The following is an 18,875-nucleotide window of genomic DNA, read 5'->3' as shown; positions in this document are numbered from 1 at the left end:
GGGCGCTCTCACGCTTTTGAGTTAATTAATTAAAGTTTACACTTTAAAATGGTTATATGAGTGCCCTGGTGATCCCCCGCGAGTGCCTGGTGGGTCACCAGGCGCCTGGTGTGAAACTCTTTGGTGACGTGATTGTGGTAGTGTTTTTGTCGACTGTCGCCGAGAAGAAGGAGGCGTCCGACTCCTCCAAGTTGTACCTGAGGTCCTATGAGACGGTTGAAGTTCCAAAGTTCCAAAGAATAAAACAGTATTCTTGTATCGATGTCACATCAATACGGTTACTTTTAGAATCCAATGTCCGAAGAGGTTGTCACGTTGGTGACATTGTGTCTATTTGTCTTTTTTATATCACGTTCATTTATCATTTATGTTTTTATTTTTATAAAATTTTTTCACTTTATCACGTTATTCTCAGATATACGTTCAATAACCTTAATAAATAATCTCTTTATTTATTTATTAATGATTCATCGTCTATTTACAATACCTACAACAAAGTTGTCAAGTCCACAGTCAGAATAACGAACACCCTACTTTGACCAGGGATTCAGACCACCAAAATCAGGTCTACAACGCCATCGCCGGACGGGTCTGCCGTCGTCTGTCTTGTCAATCCCCAGAAAATATTAGGCCTCCCTAAAGAAGGACTCGGCGACCCTCATTACCAGGAGGTACCTACCGTCAAGGCAGGACCACTACAAGACACGTCAAAAAGTGGTGGGAGACATTTCGGAATGCCAACTCCCGCCACGTCCCACGGCATGGTCGGGCACTACGTCGGTCAGTCCTATGAGAGATACCACGTGGACATCTTCAAACGTCTCATAGGACCCTCCAGGTACAAACTTGGAGGAATCGGACGCCTCCTTCTACTCGGGCGACAGTTTGAAAAAACCACTACACACCATCAGACTTCTCGGGTACAGTCCCAGGGAGTCACTACACCTGTGGCTCCTTGGACTTCGACCGACTGAGAGGTTGCATCAAGGTAACTACCGCTACCCCCAGCACAGGGAGAGAGACGACGAAAAGGGGACATTAGGTGTTAGTCGAGGAAAACAAAACGACTTGCAAACTCTACCTCCAACAATAGGACCGGTGGTTCTACAGTCCAAAGGCTGGAGGAGAAGACAATGCGACAGAGCAGCGGCAGACACTAAGACCGGCTACTGCCAGCAACAGCAGTCGTTTGAAGTGCCAACCACAACCTCGACACACACCCGGTGTGTCAGCACACACTTGTCCCTCATCTCCTCTCCCGGACTCCGTGCGTCGAAACTCCCCGAGGCCACAACCTCCTAGTCCCCACCTCCTACACTACAAAGGGTGGGAGTGACGGACCCCAGACGGGCAGTCCTTCCAAGTCCTAGGTCAAGTGTCTCCCGCGACAACTCAGGTTCCAGAGACTCGAACCTACTGATCGAACCCCCGTGTTACTATAACTTCCGACTTGACATTAGTTACTTGTCGTAAGAGTGTATACACAAAGGAGACCCAGGTCCACACCTCTCCCGTCACACCCTACCACTTCCGATACCGCAGCCAGACACCTGGACAAAACGAGACATCCGTTTGACCGTCCCCAGGTCGTCCTCTCAGTCCCTCCCTCTCCACTTACTTACTAAACTGATTGGTGAGTTTCTGAAGTAATAACTACCTCAACTCACGATGGATCCGCCATCAGTAACTCTAGGGCAAATGTGCTCCTACTATGCCCAACATAGGCGTTATTCAAAGAGAACGCATATCGGGAAAGCAAATGTGACTCCGGCATTGTTTGCTGGGGCTTTGTTATGTGCCCAGGGTTCCACCTATCTAGACGTTTCGCCCTTTTGAGCCCCCCCGTTTGCCGAGGCACCTTCGGAGAATTATGTTTACTCAAAAAGACTGGTTGCTACTTTATCGGGGCAGAGGGAGAGGGTGCAGAGGGAGAGGGGTTGCAGAGGACGAGTCTCTAGTCGACGACCGCCAGTCTGACGTCCCCCTCCTTTTCTCTCCGAGGCAAATAATAGAATATAATAATTATATCAGCAATAAGTTTAAACAAAATTTCGAGTTATTTATTGTTTCTTCTGGAGACTCGGCCGTGAAAAGATACAAAACATGCCTTCTAAAGTTGAAATTTGCCAAACTGGCCGCTTTTTCTTACAGTTGTCTTTGAGACGCGTACGCAGGGGAGCCAGGGAACCTTAAATCCGCCATACTCCACCACACAAAAAGTAAGACGGACCACCTGATGGCCTCTCTAAATGTCGTCCTCGTGTGTTGGCAGGTGGTGCCTCTTAATTGTCTTCCCGTTGGTACCGTTGGTACGATGAGGCCCAAGAAGAAGCGACGAAAACCAAATAAAATACCCGCCTCTAAAAACAGCTGTCCTTTCTACCACCTCACAAATTTTTGTAACACCCCTGATGTCTGACGTCGTCCCTGGACAACTTCTACGAACACTTGTGGAGACGGTCGACTTGACGTGTGTGGGACTCTTGTGCCGGTCCCATACGGTAGTCCAGGTCCTCGAACACACCCAATTGGGGAAAATTCCCTAAGATGGGTGTGTAGACGGGACAAATTTTGTTTTCCCGTCCCGAAGGACTAGGAAGAGACGTGGGGGGTCGGACCGACAGAACTTCGCTCGCTCGTTTTTTTACAAGTCGAGTAGACTCCTCTCTACGGTGTACGTCTGTGAGGGCGTCGGTGGGGGGCGACGAGGAACCATCAGCCAGTAACAAGAATCAGGGCCCGGTGTACAGGCCCACAATGTTAGAACTTCAGTCTAAGGGTAGAAACAGAAACATACAGAGAAACGTGAAATGACTATCGAGAGGCCTCAAGTATGAATCTTAAGGGACTTGGGAGGTTTAGAGGGGTTCCGCCCGAGACACGCGCTATCACGTGCAAGGTCGAACCACGCGTGGAGCGCACGGAGCGACCAAATAGGTCCCCGAAAACTAAACCCTTACAGCATGTCTTTGGAAGCCATGGGTGCCAGTAGCCTACGTAAAGGGTTACATCGTCTCTGGCATAGGCACACACACAACTACAATAACAGGAGTTTTGTGAGGTTAGGCATCTACGTTATTCGTTAGGAAACGTCTCGACTTAGACTGAGGTGTAAGGTAGCCGACATGAAACAGGAACAATGGCCAGACAGGCAAATTCAAAGACGGGACGGACATTCGTCCGTCGTCGTCGTCGTCACTCTACACTAGACTAAACGGCTATACACTTCCCGCTCCCTCTCGGAATTTAGGTACAGCTTTTCCCTTATTTGAACCAGGTCATACAAAGGGGCGCACCGACTAAAAAATCCATCATGAAGCCGTCCTGGAAGAAGTACCAATCCCCACAAAATTTTAGGGGCCGGTGTTGCTTGTTGGCGAAGACCGCAACGTTTTCAGAGCCAGAACAGCTATTAGGGTTTGTCGACTACCGTCACGTCACAACAACCAGCCGCTCGCCGCCTTATATGTGACGACAATTAGTGTTGTTCTGACACTTAAGAGAGCCGTCCCACTTTTCGGGCCGTACACTAAGTACTCTAACGGAGATTTACTCGGTCTTGTCAGCTTCTTATTAGGGTGTAGACAACGTGGTCAACAATAATTCAGGTAATAAGTAGAGTCAAATCCTGCCGGTCCTCCGTCGTTTAAGAGGTAACAGACAAGCCACCAATTAACAGGTGTTTCAAAGAATACACCTTCTTCAAGGAGAGACGATATCGTCTCAACCACGCCAGCCCGAACGTACAACGTTGATACAATTTCTTTTGCCGTTTTTCATTTATTTTGTGTTTGTTTTATGCTTTTTCCCCTTTCAACCTCTCCTCGGTTTTTTTGTTACGGCCGGGTAGAAAGTGGCCCGCGTAGGTGGGTTCAACCGTGCTTTCTCTAATAGGACTTTTGGGTGGTCTGAGTCCCTGTCCTGTGTACTCCCTGATAAAAAAAATTGTGGAACCCTTCGAAACGTAGTAAAATAAACCCTAACAACAAAAATACATATATAAAACTAATACAGAACAAAGTTAACGGACAACCTCTTTGGACAACTAGAATCAAAAAAAGTATGTATGTATTCATGTGACATAGTTAGAAACTTAGAACCCTAGAACTAACGTATGTTTTTTTCTCGTGTCCTCGTCTACCTAGTTTATACGATCCGGAGCAGACGGGATTGAGTAACTAGGAGATAGAGTCCCAGGGGTTGGGGCCAGGCGCCCATGGACCGGCGCGTGGCCATGGCCCGGCGCCTCCACAAATGACGGCCCGGCGTTTTATCACACTCAAATAGCATTATACACGTCTTAATTATTTTGTATATTTTTATAAAATAGTTTTTTTCTAAGTTACAAAATTTAAAAAAATTTAAATTAAACCATACTGGTCATATAATAAGAGGTTTGTATGTATTATTTAGTTTTAACCCAACGTATTCCAGAGTCTATTCAATGTCCACAACGCGTTCACTCGGTCGTGTCCTCTGTTGGCAAATTAGCGTCTGAGCAATATACCAAACACCCCCTTACCGTCACGTATGTAAATAAAGCTCTATATAAACGCTTGTGCCTGAAAGTAAAACTCTCCTGTAACGCCGGTCCCCACATCTCGAAAAAAAAAGAAACAATTTCGGAGGAAGTGAAGTAACTTTTTACCCGACGCTCGTAGTCCTCCGTAGGAGACTCCTTAACGCGTGGTCGCGCAATGTTGCGGAGGTGACACAAGGCCGCGCGGGTGACGCCGACATGCAAGTTGGTGGTGTGGGAGATGCTGTGTGTGTGTAGCTTGCCTGGACATAAAAAATAAGTGGGAAGAACAACATACTTTCTTTACAGGCCAGTATTAAGTCCCGTACTAACACACGTCGCTGCACGTCAGTCCCCTCCGTCCCACCGACCGGAGTGGACTTAGAGCTCAGGTTAATTACACTTTACATTGAATTTCTTTTTGATTTATCCTTATTATTATTGTTGTACAGAGGTGACTAGACAACACACATTCCACACTAAAGACATACTAAGGTTAGCGAAAAAATAGTTTGTCGTCTTCCGGCTCGGCGCAGATGTTCGATGAGATCCCTACCGCTTCTCCTCACTCAGTCCTGCTCCGAGACGGAGTACATTCGGAGTGTCATCTCGCACTCAGCCAGTGATTTTACATCGCAGTACACGTGCTACCAACCTTCGCCGCACGTTTCGGATAATGACAACCTCCACTCCTCTCCGTGTCTACTCGAGAAAATGGAGTGGAGTCTTACGCAGTGGGGTGGTCTTTGACCACTCGGCCCCGTGATTCGCGTACGGCACAATGGTAGAGTCATCCAATGGTTACATTACAAATATCTAGGGAATAATGTAAATAGGAAGCGGTAGGTATCAGACGCAATGGAGCGAGTATAAGTTTCACTCTCGATTGCATGATAGCCCAGCGCAACACCTTCATCACACATGTTGCCACTTGTTTGTACCATTTTCAGGCGATTTGTAATCTGTTCTAGAAAAATGCTGTGATTCTGGATATTTGTGGAGTTAGGTGGTCCGGTGGTGTTTTTGTTATTGGTTAAGTGGTCCTTGGTATGAAAAAGTTTGAGAAACACTATGTTAGTGTGATGAGTCCATGTCAGGTCCTCAGTGATGTGGACACCGACGAACCTGAAGCTGCTGACTCTCTCCACCGTAGTCCCATTGATGGCGATGGGGGCGTGTCCCTCTCTCTGCTGCTTCCTGTAATCCACAATCAGCTCCATGGTTTTGCTGACGTTGAGATGGAGGTTGTTATCCTGGCACCAAGATATTAGGGTTCTGACCTCCTCTCCTCATCGCGGTGATCAGGCCGATGGCGGTTGCCGTCGGTAATCAGGCTGATGGCAGTTGTATCGTCAACAAACTTCACGATGGTGTCGGAGATGTGTGTGGCCATGCAGTCGTGTGTGACCAGGGAGTAGAGGAGAGGGCTGAGCACGCAGCCCTGAGGGGCTCCGGTAAAGAAGGAGTATGGCATCAAAATTACCAATATGCATGCCTCTTGTATGAATATGTAAGCTCTCGCAGTGTGACAGTTTATCGAAAACCACTCCTATTAACTATTAAATGTATAATAAAAAGACTGGATTAATATGCCTACTTTAACTTTTATTCAATAACAAGTAATTTTGCTGCCTCAACGAATACACATCAAAATGCTGGGCTTCCTTCACATCCCCAATGGAGTGATGGATGGAATGAAAAAGGCTTAAAAATGCAGCCCTTTGTTTCTTAATCTTTTGCCATATCTTAATGGGCTGCACCCTCATACACATGCTAATTAAAACCCCACCTTAAGTCCTGGCAACAATGAATCACAAATGCATACTCCCCAACATGTGTGGGTTGGAGTGAAGGTAGACACGCACGCTCACCCGCACCAAACTCATAAACCTTAGGTGGGATATTCTTCTAAATCCCTCCGTAAACAATTAGGCAAGTTATAGAGTGTTTAATGAGATAAAAGCAGATAAAGCCTTGTCTTTTGTTTGTCTGTCCGTTGGGACCCAGAGCCAGGAGATAGTTTGTGTTATCAGTAGGATGTCTCCCCTGAGGCGGCTGCACGGCTGGAGAGCTCCAGGCTTTAACACACACCGATGCGGTCTGGGGGTGTGTGGGTCTGCGGCGCGTGTAGGCGTCTGTTTCAACTCCAGTACGACGCTCCAGGTGTAAACGAACATATCGAGTTTATTCAATTTGCCTTTTTTACTTGGCTCTGCTTTTTCTGCTTTTTTTCCTTTCCTTCCTGGCCCACTTTTTTCCCCAGCCCTGAATGCATGTAAGGCTTCTTTTCTGAACCCCGTACACCACAGCACAGCAGAGGCACGTTTCAATTGCCCAGGAGGCGGCAAATTAAACAAGGCTGTGAAGGAGAAATTCCTCCTTGCTTTTCATTTGAATTTGTGATTGCGTGCTGTGGTGTTGCTGTCTGCCGCTACACATTGGGAAGCATGAAATGAGAATAGCTTTAGTGTTTATTGAGACCCATGCGGTGTTAAGCGGACAGGATACAGTGAAATCTCATTTTCATTCTTAGCAGCCAGAGTTCATTCAAAACAATGCGCCAGGAGTTCTGCTACAACGGCCCCAGAATTTTGAAAATTACAGCTGCTATTACTACCAGCCACTTTCCTTCTCTCTGCCCTTCTGCCTACCTCTTTATGTCTCTCTTCACCTCTCTTATCAATTCCTCTCTCACTGCCCTCGCTTGCTAGTTATCGCAGAGAAAGGCCTGTTCTGTCAACAACCTCACAAATCCAGAAGATCGTATCTGCCATCAACACATGTCTGCAAATATGTTGTCCCATAAATGATTCATGCTTCTGTGCATCTGACGGCGGAATTCATATCCTTGTTCACTTGTCCTCACCCCATATTTTAAATGTGATGTGGCTCTTTATATAAGATTGCAATTACCAGTGTGCAGAAAAGCCAAGGAGGAAAGACAGCAGAAATGCCACCACACTCGACTGAGCTAAACTGGCTAAGCGATGACAAGCCCTCTCCCTGTGAGATAAACAGACTAACAGGCATCAGGGTTTAACGTACACTCCGCCATCCTCATTAGGAGAGGCTAATGTGGAAATTGGCAAGATATCAAAACCACTTGTGATGTAGGGAGTGAGTAAAGGTAGCAGAGCTCCAGGACCTAATCCCTCATGTACACATACTTTTTTTCTGACATCAAAGGGTGAATAGGTGTGAGGGTCATATATTTTCTCCATCATCACAGGAGATGAAAGATTGTGCATTCCTTCGATTTTTATCCTCACACAAAGTCACTCGGGAGTTGCACTTGCTGCTTCTTTTAAGGTTACGGGTCGTTGCCCTTTATATTTCAAATAATAGCTTGAGCTGCAAAGTGTTCCTCAAGCTTTCACTTTCGGAACAAAAGCGCTATTTCCTTTGTCAGTTTCACATTGTTTTTCCTTGTCCTGTCCCAAAGCTGCAGCTGTCTTCCTCCCCTCCCCGCCGCCCTCCTCTACCCTTTCTGCTCCCCGTATACTAATTTGTGTATCGGCTAATGACACATTCATCTTCGGTCACCTTCAATGCGCTGCTTCTCCAAGCAGTTCTTGACAAATGCTCTCTCTTTCTAGAGGCCGCCGGTGTCAAAACATCAGAGGGTGGAGTGGCAGTGTAAATACCAACAACTGATGCTTCCTTTGGGATAATCGCCACTGCTGCCGGCCTGTTTCTGGCACTCTGTCCCCCGCTTGGCTTCTCTCTTTGATTTGCAGCAGTAGGGTGGGTTGTCCTATCCGTGTGCTTGCAAGCCTGAATCTATGTGCGATTAATCTATACTGAGTGAAAGGTAGGGTGCAATCAGCGCTCCATTTGTGAATAGGAAAGAGCTCTGTGACCATGAAGGGGAAATGGGAAATGGGAGACGGCGTGTCCAGTGTTTTGGCAGGGTAATGGAGCCTAAGAAGTCATTTAGGACCAGCTCTGGCCTGTCACATGCCTGTCACACCGCTGGCTCAGCAGTGTCAGATCCAATGTGCGTCTGGTCGAGCGCCGCGTGCTACGCTGGCATCTCCCATAGTCCCGCGTCAGTCAAAGACAACACACATCACAATCAAAAACAAAAACACAGATACACACTCTGTCGTTGCGTCATGGAAAAGGCATCCGAGATGCAGCGGCCCTGTCAAGCCATCAAATCTGTCCCCGCCAGATAAACATCCTCGCGACACTGTGACATTTTCCCCAACACAAGCCAAGTGTGAAGGCTTCAAACGTGTGTGTTCCCTACGTGTGTGTTTATGTGTGCATGTTTCCCTGAGAGTTTTATTTATGCATGCAGAAATAACAGGCCTTTTATATAAAGACCAAAATTAATGTATGACCCTGCTGTACGGGTAATAAATCACCTCTCATGAAGGATGAGCAGTCCTTTTTTTTGCTTCTGCTCCCCTACCGAAAATGTTACCATTAGCATTTTGTTGTGTTTCGTCGAGGTAAATGCTTGTAAGATTTATGCAAAGGGAATAAGATGATGCCAAGTGTTTTTGGCATGGTCATGAGTGTCATGTCAAACGCTCCTGTTTTTTGATCAATGGGAAAAGAGCGGCGAGTAGACTTCATTCCACTTGACGTGCACTTTTCACTCCCTGTCAAGTTGAGTTTAATTATTTGATGTTAATCTTTCTTTTTATGTTATACGTACGGCTATATTTACCGAGCATTTGACATTCTAATGTCTATAACAGCAGAATGTTTTCTCCTTTGTTCAAAATTAGAAAAGTTATAATCCCCATCAGTGTCCACGGTATAATTTTTAAGGACCAGCATAATGGCTTTTTTTCATTTCAGTAAACATAATCTAAATCATTTTGATGTAAGATTTGTAGACCCATTGATATCCTCTTATCGTTCATTTTGTAACCGAGACTCCAATGCAATCAATCCAGCCTCGGAGAACTTAAGCGTAGCAGTTTGCCTCTCGGTCAGACCACCTCTAAAGGTTTCACTTTCATTCTCCAAAGTCCTTCCTCTTCCCTCCGCTCCATTCGTCCTCCTCCTCCCTCTCCACACCCTGTGCGAGGTTGAATTAATGTTTGACTGTGGGAGACTTGTAGATGGCAAATGTTCACATTCATTATGCATGACTTCCATGTTGCTGTTAATTTCTCGGAGCCAGCCAAGTCGAGGAAATGATTTTGTACATTATGTTTGTTTAATGAAATTGTCACACTAATGGATGTGAGGCTGAATAAGATGGAGATGACTGTTCTGTTTGTCGTTTTTATGACCTGTTTTCTTTTTTGAACATCACAACCAGTTTTCACATCATCACCCTCAACCAATATTTATGGACCTACTCAATATTCAAGGATTGAGAAAGACAGGAAAGTATTCTGTTGGATCACTGAAAATCATTCATCTGCTCACAGTTGGTGGTGTCTCAGCGTGTTATCATTCATTCAAAGACATATTAGATGTCTCTGTGCGTACGAGCACCTGTTTACAGCATGTGTTTGCGTACAGCCTTACACAAACTCACATTTACTCAAGGTCTGCATGTATTTTGAAAGCTGAGGATTCCTATGTGTGGGCTTGTGAATAATTCAGCTGTCTGTAAGCCTGCTCTGGTCATAGATCTCTCTGAGCAAACATGCTTTATCTCAACCCCTCACTGCACCTGAATCCTGACGGTGTAAATCTACGATCCTAATCACGGCTCTGCGTTTCTTCACCTCCAAATCAGCCTTTACTGGTCGGGCTCCTACATCAACTGATAAACACTAACTTGTTGATTAGCCGCAGTTTGTGCCTCATGTATTCCCATCACATTCCAGTCACAGAGGTAAACACCAGGTTTACCCCAAAAAATAAATAACAGGCAATCCTTGGAGAATCGTCAAGGTTGTTAAACCACTTGAAGGTGTTTTCAGTATCTTCATGATTCTTCAAACCATATGGATGAAAAAAGATTCAGAACATAATATAATGTTGCGTATGTTACAAAATTATAGCAGTTTTTACAAATCCGTGCTGAGCTTGTTTATTTCTTTCTTAGTTAAACTTTTCTAGAAGAAGATTTGGCTATTGGGCATTTCAGGTTTAATGTGGTGAACTGACTTTATATGAAATTCATTTTAGATCAATTTTCTTTCATGCAGATGAGTCTTTCAGTATTATTTAAATACTTTGTGTGCTAACATGAGCTTCTGGGTTCTTTAAAGATTGACTGCTAGACCTAATGTTTAACTCGGTAAAAACACAAGTGGCACAACCTGGGGATACTTTGGTTAAATGAAGGTCTGCCGTTTTAGTAAACCTAAGGAATATACATAATGCATTGGTTATTTTTTTTAAATATGTAAAAATAAGGGAAGATTACAGCCCCCTGCATTGTTTAGGAACCTGTATATAATCCAACATTCTTAAATACAGTTCTGAGAATTTAGATTATCTTCACTGTGAATAGATACTGTATTGTGCAGAAGAAAAAAATCCCTTATCCCACATATGCCTCTTCCATTTAACTTTCACATATCAGCACTAATCCTTTTGTACACAGAACCTTGTGTGCAAATACCTAAGTGTATGCACATGTACATGTGCTGCGTATGTGTGTGTGTGTGTGTGTGTGTGTGTGTGTGTGTGTGTGTGTGTGTGTGTGTGTGTGTGTGTGTGTGTGTTTATTGCAGTGGTGCTGATGCTGCCTCCAACCCAAAATCCATCACTGAGTCCAGCCATGCGATTACAGCCTGCCATGGGAAACGCTGACTACTGCTGCTACTCTATTAAGCAAAGTGCTTGTGTGTGTGTGTGTGTGTGTGTGTGTGTGTGTGTGTGTGTGTGTGTGTGTGTGTGTGTGTGTGTGTGTGTGTGTGTGTGTGTGTGTGTGTGTGTGTGTGTGTGTGTGTTGAGAGAGAATAGGTATTATCCCGGACCAGGTGCTAAGTGCTTCTCACTACCCTCTTTTCGGTCTAGGACCATTTTCTCACATACCGCACAGATCTCTCGCCACTCCACGGCTGTGAATCAGTCCGTCCTGCAGAAGAGCGAGATTACCGTATGCTGCATTGCAACGGATGTATTTCTACTCTCTCCGCTTCCCATCTTTTCCCCCCTCATCCTTTTGGTGTCTCCTGTTCTTTCTTCGTAGATAAATACTTAGTCCAAAAGTCTTTTCCAACCGTAATGTTTTTTAAACATCTGCTAGGACAGATATGTGGAAATGTCAGTAACGTTTCTGTGTGTGCATATATATTGCATATATATATATATGTATATTGTGTGTGTGCGTGCATGTTAATGTGAGGCAGTGTAGGAGGCCAGGCGGGCTGTAAAATAGGGATTGATGTGTCCATTTGAGGACAGGTGTTTAGAGTGTGACTGAGGGCTGCGGCAGCGTCACTCCACCTCGGTCTGCTGCCTCTGTCGGTGCGGCTCCACCGCTGGCTTTGATTACTTGTTGTTATTGGAGTGTGAAATCTGAATATGCTTTTTCATCACTCAAAGTTTGGCCTGTGCCGGTGCAAGGAGGCGCGCAGGCAATGGCAGAGTGTTTGGTTTTATGATGTGTAGTTGGTCTGAATTTATGTTCTTAGTTGCAGTCATGCAGAGTTTGAACTCTTGGGCTCTTTTTGAAAAATATTTTATTTAAATCAAAATGTAGAAAAATGACATCCTTTTGCAAATGATTTTCTGTGAATTTTAGGGATGGTTGGTTACCACTTTGGTCCATGCTGATATGATGGGATGGCATTTCTTTTACTGTTATTTCTAGTCTTCTAGTAGTTCTACTTCCATAATCCATGTGTTTTTCCTCCTGCACTATAGGGAGGGGCGTGTCTGCAGTCTTAAAATGTGCTTCTTAGCATTGTCATTGCTAATATATTTATATACATTTAGCTCACATCCTCTAGTACCTTGTACATCCTTATAGAGCTGCTAGCTTGGTTGTATTCAAATAAAAGCTTAACTTGCATTTGATTCTCGTTTTGTCTGAGTTTACTCTTATTCTTACTTGTGTCAGATGCTTGCTATGCCACTCTTTAAGTATATCCATGGGTTAAGGCTTCCTTTAAATGACCTCATGCTGTAAGCTGACAGCCAGACAGCTGAGCGTTTAAATAGCTGGAGTGTGTTATAAAAAGACAGAGAGCACCTGGTAAAAGTCTATTAATCTTCAGGTGCTTGGAGGAGACATTCGTTATCAGAGCTTGGGAATTAAACATGAGCATGAATTCTTCAGAGGCGCAATATAAAAGAGTTGGATAATTTTAGAAGGGATCACTCCACCTGTAATTTTAGCTCCCCTCAAAGGCCTCTCTGTCTCTGCCGTTTAGAACTAATCCCTTTTGGAATTTGAAAGCTGTGTTCTCCAACATGTATTCACAAAGTGGATTAAAGAGACTCAATAGTTCAGATTTTGTTTTTCATGTGATTAAGTGAAACCTGTGAGAGTGATTAGATTTTCCAGCAGAGAGAAGAACGTGAAAGACTAAAAAAACATGTAAACACTTGGTATTATGCCAGCAGCATTTTCAGGAGGAGTGATTTCTGACTATGATAATTTACATTTGGCAGTGAGATGACTGTGTCTGATCTTGAAACAGGTTGAGAAAAATAAATGCCTGCTAATGACATTAAGTCTGGCTATGATTTCATTTTAATTGTTCGTTTTTTTTTGGAAAGCGCATAAAGGCAGCACATGTGTTTGTGGGAGGGCCATTTCAAGTGGCGTCTACAGGATTCAATGGTACCCCTGATAGCACAGTGCAGTGTGATTGATTATTCTGACCATGGCAATGACTGCTTTACACCAATTAGCCTTTGACCTTAAAGGTGAGAGATCACGTCAACTGCTGGGAGAATGATAGGTGGGAAACGGGACGGTCCTAATTTACGGACCCATTATCGCAGCCCTGTCAGGACGGACCGGAGGGAATGAGAGCCGTTGGGACAAACATAAAGAAGAAGGATTCATCAACAGGGAAGGCAGATTAGAAAAAAGCAACTGTAAAACACTGAGAAGCAGGAGCCAAAATTGCGCCCTAATTCTGATGTTTATTTTATCTGAGGTGGCAGGTGTGCCGTGTCCACAACCTTGCAAGGCTTTTCTGGCCCGTTCTCGCTGGCTGTGTGGCTCGCCTAGAGATAACACTGTAATGAAGCCGGTTTGGAATAACACAGACCACCAAAGGAAGCCATCGGCCAGAAACTGTTGCTTCTATCCATCCTCCCTCGGCTACCCTTTGTCTCACAACATAAATTTGATCCTTCATCCCTGTCCTGCTGGCTCTGTTTGTTTAGGGACTGCCGATGAAGGGAAATAAGTTGCACTGATTCCCAGTGGGCAGTCGAGCCACTGGAAGCCTCGTGTCTGTCTTATCACACAGGCGGCTTCAAACAGGCGAGTTTAATAGTAGAAGCTAAATGTGGACTTTCAGAGCCAAAGGATCAGTTAGCTTGCATCGTCTCTGGTTAATAGAAGACATTCAGGATCATGAGGCGTTGTTCATTCCTTTGAGGAACACAAGGTTCAAGAGGAGGAAATAATCAGCAGTGCTTTAATTAGCTACAGCCTAATGAGCGAAGGTGTCTTCGAGATTTTACTTTTCATTGTCATCTCATGTTTGGTCCCAAGTGTGTATTGTTGGACAATGCTGCAGAGCATGTACTGCAGTGTATTTCATAAGATTGCTAAGTGTGAAGTGTAGTGAGTACAATGGTGATTAATATATCCAAAACTTATATTACGTGACGACATAAAGGCGCTATTTTGCTTTTTAGGGTTTTCCCTTTCCTGTAGTTTTTTATATAGGTTTTTGTGCATGTAAATGGTCTGCGAAGGCCACAAATGTGTTTTGTGTGGATATGATTAATGAGTAGTTTTTTCATATTTCATTGGAGAAAAAAATAAATATTTCTGTTATATTAATTTTTCTTCAATTATCTGACCATTCAGATTGTCTGTGATACCAATGCCATACAGTATTTTAAGAGGCTCAAAGCTCGCCTACCACTAATTTGATTTTCTATTTATGCAAGTCAGTGACCTTTTAGCTAAAATGCTTACAAATGATTACCCATCTGAACCTAATTTAACGATCAAACTTTATCAGCCATTGACTTTGGTTTTCAGCTGCCTTAAGTCCAATGAGTCAGGACATTGAAAGATGTCTAGTTATTATAATAACAATGATATTACACTTTATGTATATAGCTCCTTTCAAAGAGATGTTCAAATGTGCAATACAGTCAAAATACAATAAAATAAGAGGAAAAAAGAAAATAAACAAATTAGACCTAGTATGACTGGAAGAAAAATCAACAACTTTGGTCTAATCTTTAAAAACATTTTTAAGAGAGATATTTAGATGTGGTTCAAAAGATGTTACTGATTCTGTAAGCCTCAGTTCTTCAGTGTGGGAGTGAAGATCTAAGGCTGCATCAACCATCAAGTGCTTTAAACAAGCACGCGTTATTGTTGATTTCATGTTAAAAACCTTGTTCTCTGCTTTCCAGGACATTTTCAAGAGTAAGATGAAAACAGATGATAGAGAAAGTATGATAAACTTCAAGGCTTGACAATTAATTATTGTCTTTGGAAACAGAGGTTGAAAAATAAACTTTTCTAACTGAATATGCTCATTTGATCTGGAGCTTTTGAATGAAATAAAAATCCACGTCAAGTCTTTAAAAGTCCACAAAAAATGAAAAACTTCAACATGAACAGCTTGTAGCAACTGAGCTAAATCTGCCGATGAATGCTTAGGAAGGAGGAAGATGGTGTTATGAGTTGAGATGTTGAAATTATTCTGTAAAATCTCTCAATTCTATTAGAAAACATCTTCTAGACTAGAGGATCCGGCCAGCAGGATGATGAATTCTGACCTGACCTATTACCAAAGGAGCACAAAATCATAGGCTTTCTTTCAAACTGTAAGCTTACATGTAATTTGGCCTATTGCTGTCATTACATTGCATTTGACTTGTTAGACGCTTTTATCCAAAGCAACTTACATACTCAATACTGTGGGCAATCTCTACAGGAGCAATTTGGGGTGAAGTGTCTTGCCCAGGGACACAACGACATGCTGACTGCAGTGGGGTTTGAACCTGATCCGAACACCAACCGGCAACCCACTGCAACACACGCCTCCCTACGGCATCTACTGTGTCAACTCGTGGCACACGACATGTCTTGGGAATTCTCCGGCCGAAGCTCCAAATAAACCATCAGTGTCTAGCCTTTAAAGTTCCTGCTCTCCTTGTGTCTCTCTGAGTCCTATCTCCATTGCTTCAGAAGTTTCCATCACACAAATAACAAATGAAATGGTGTAGATAGTTTAATTTTAAAATGAGAGAGAAAAGGGTTCAAGAAACACAGATAATAATATCGTAAACCCACCCTTCATGTAGAGGAAGCCATGGAAATATGGTGGTCCATTCCCATTAAACAAGGTCACTCTGCCATTGTTCACTTCTTCATCAGTGTCCATCATGCCATCGTGTTCGTCGTCACTGTCTGCATACTGCAACACCATACAAAAACATGAATTATTTCTTGCACATAATAACAAATCAACAAGAGAAGGAACATCACATTATCGGATTTCCTTCATCAAAACGTAGTCGAATTTCAAATGTTCATTGCAGAGCTGCTCATACATGTCTGCGTGCACGCGTGTGAGGATGCGTGTGAGTGTGTGTCCTCACAGAGTCGGAGCTGCCTCTGTAGGACTCGATGCTGGCGTTGGTGCACGTGGACTTCCTCGGGTGCTCCTCGTCCGTCACGGTGGCGCTTCCGCGGTTGCTCCCGGATACGGAGCTGTCGTCCCCGGCGTTGACGGAGCCGTCCTCCTCCTCCTGGTCGTAGTCGGACTCGGTGTCGGCCGGCATGCTGTAGATGGGCTCCTCCCCGTCCGCCAGGCTCTCCACCATGCTCACCTTCCTCTCTGAGTCTCCATCTTGCTTTTCCCCGTCTCCTGGGGGAGGAGGTGGAGGAGCACCATCCCCAGGTGAAGGGGGAGGAACTTCAGGAACAGGGGCACCGTTTGCGGGCAGAGAGGGCGGAGGAGGCACTGTCCCCTCTGCGAACGCAGGCGGCGGAGGAGGGAGGTGAGCGAATATTTCCTGATCGATGGGAGCGTCTGTCTCAGCAGGAGGAGGGAAGTCAGGGAGGGGGATGCACTCCTCCTCAGCATGGAACCCCTCGTCCACCTCCTCCTCTTTGGACGCTCCTCTGGTGGCATTTGCAGGTTTCGGAGGTTTCGCCTCTGCAGCAGGCTGGGGCGCCACCGCTGCTCCCATCGAAGGGTCCACACCTCCGAAGTTCAGGAGGTCGATGAGCTCCGTGGCTTTGCGGGACGCCTCCTTCTTCATGCGTTTGATCTCAGCGTCCCGCCGCAGCTGCAGCTCCTGTTTGGAGGACTCACACAGCTGGGACACCTCGTCCTCTCGCTTCTTCTGCAGGCGCTCGATCTCTCGCTCCAACTGCAGGATATCTTCCATCTGCCGGGTCTCAACCTAGATGGTAGGAGAGAAGAGAAGGGGCAAAAATAAACATCAATACTTGCTTTATTCTGTATTAATAGGAAGAATCAAATGTGTTAGAGTTGTAGAAAACGCACTGAAGGATCATCGTCGTCCTCTGGTGATTCAGCCTTCTTCTCAGCTCCTTCCTTCTTCTCCTCCTCCGCCCCCTCGTCTTTCTTCTTCTCTGCGTCCTCTTTCTTCTTCTTCTCCTCTCTTATTTTTCGAACGCGAGTGCGAGCGACCTGACCTCGCCTGTGTCTCTGCAGCACCAGCACTGCCTTACGTTGCCTCACAAACCGCCTGCGCTGGAGGTGCCTTCTGAGGTGTTTCTGGAGCGTGACGACACTGGCGCGAGCACGCTTGAAGAACTTCCTGTGGACAACGAGAAAAAACATACAGCGAATAGGAAATGGTACAAATACATTTTAGGTCCGTTTAGAAGGGTCTTACTTAGCAAAGAAAGTGAGGAGGTGGGCTCGAATTATCATGGCAGCTTGACGTCGAACTTCATCTCTGTCTTTCTCCAAACGCTGCTCCAGAGCCTCCTTCATAAACACCTGCAGAACAAAAGGGAATCGTGAGGAGGAAGTTCTCCAATGTGATGTAGAAAACTTGTAAAAACTTGAAAGCTTTATAGAGTCTGAAATAGAGTTTCTGAATACTACCAAATGTTACCTTGGTCTTGCCTAACTGCCATTCTTTCTTGGTCTTGTCATATCTGTACAGAAGGTCTGTACATTTCTTCTTATCATCTCCTGCTGCTGATGATATGGATTTCTCTTTCTGAATGATTTTATACCTGACAGGCAGAAGAGAAAGAGAACAAATAAAGAAAAGTCCTCAGCAAAAGGGTCAAACAATCGGAGGACACTTAACGACGCACACCCACACTTGAGACAAAAGGTAAGTGTACATTTAGAGATACTTACCGATTGGCAAAATCTTTAAAAGTTCTGCGGACGGGGAACCCGGCCCGACGGATTTTCACTGTCTCCAACATCCCAGAATACCTCAGCTGGTTCAGGACGACCTCAGGGTTAAACACACTTGGATTCTACAAGTACAAAGATAACAATTAATTAACATTAATGTTTAAGATTACTGACACTTCATTAGGGAACTGCTAAACAGGCTATTATGTGAATTTGAGCACTAAGACGGAATCAGACTGACCTTTTCCATGTTTGGCTTAATGCAGCGAATGAAGAAAGGGTTGGAGACACTCAGAGTGGCCATGAGAGAATGTAGTGAGTCCTAAAGACACAGAGAAAATAAAATGTTTACATATATATATATATATACTATATACATAGCGCCTGTACTTCATCCGGAAGCTCAAGCGAGCCGGAGCATCACCCCCCATCGTGCTGTCCTTTTATCGAGGCGCCACCGAGAGCATCCTCAGCAGCTGTATCACGCTGTGGTTTGGAAGCTGCACCGCCGCCGACCGCAAGAGCCTGCAGCGCATAGTGAACTCTGCCCAGAGGATCATCGGTGCCTCACCCGCAAAGCACTCAGCATTGTGGGTGACTCCACCCACCCCTCCAACAGCCTCTTTAGCCGCCTGCCTTCAGGAAGAAGGTTCCGCAGCCTCAGCTCGAGCACCGTCAGGAAAAAGCTGATTGTGATCTGTGACCACATGTGGCTTGAGTGGTTCTTAACACACCAGCACAAAGCAGTAATTCAAATCTGTTCCCACCTTCCACCTTGCAGAGCCAAGATGCTGCATATCATTTTTTTAGGGCCTGTGACACACACACACACACACACACACACACACACACACACACACACACACACACACACACACACACACACACACACACACACACACACACACACACACACACACACACACACA

General features: G+C 44.8%; 1 protein-coding gene across 1 annotated transcript in view; it reads right to left on the bottom strand.

Annotated features, from left to right (window-relative positions):
* myo10l1 (myosin X, like 1) overlaps positions 1 to 18,875 on the bottom strand; it is a 62,390-nt gene that overhangs the window by 12,951 nt on the left and 30,564 nt on the right. Inside the window, exons 18-24 of the mRNA XM_010786492.1 lie at positions 18,188 to 18,268; positions 17,944 to 18,068; positions 17,690 to 17,813; positions 17,465 to 17,571; positions 17,110 to 17,386; positions 16,196 to 17,005; positions 15,888 to 16,011 (exon numbers count right to left, since the gene is read on the bottom strand). Of these exons, the coding sequence (XP_010784794.1) occupies positions 15,888 to 16,011; positions 16,196 to 17,005; positions 17,110 to 17,386; positions 17,465 to 17,571; positions 17,690 to 17,813; positions 17,944 to 18,068; positions 18,188 to 18,268 (1,648 nt within the window). The remainder of the gene's footprint in view (positions 1 to 15,887; positions 16,012 to 16,195; positions 17,006 to 17,109; positions 17,387 to 17,464; positions 17,572 to 17,689; positions 17,814 to 17,943; positions 18,069 to 18,187; positions 18,269 to 18,875) is intronic.

This window comes from Notothenia coriiceps, unplaced genomic scaffold (assembly GCF_000735185.1).
Source record: "Notothenia coriiceps isolate Sejong01 unplaced genomic scaffold, NC01 NC01_scaffold00029196, whole genome shotgun sequence".
Classification (NCBI taxonomy): Eukaryota; Metazoa; Chordata; class Actinopteri; order Perciformes; family Nototheniidae; genus Notothenia; species Notothenia coriiceps.
Note: the sequence above shows the minus strand (reverse complement) of the source record. Positions and strands in the feature narration are given on the sequence as shown.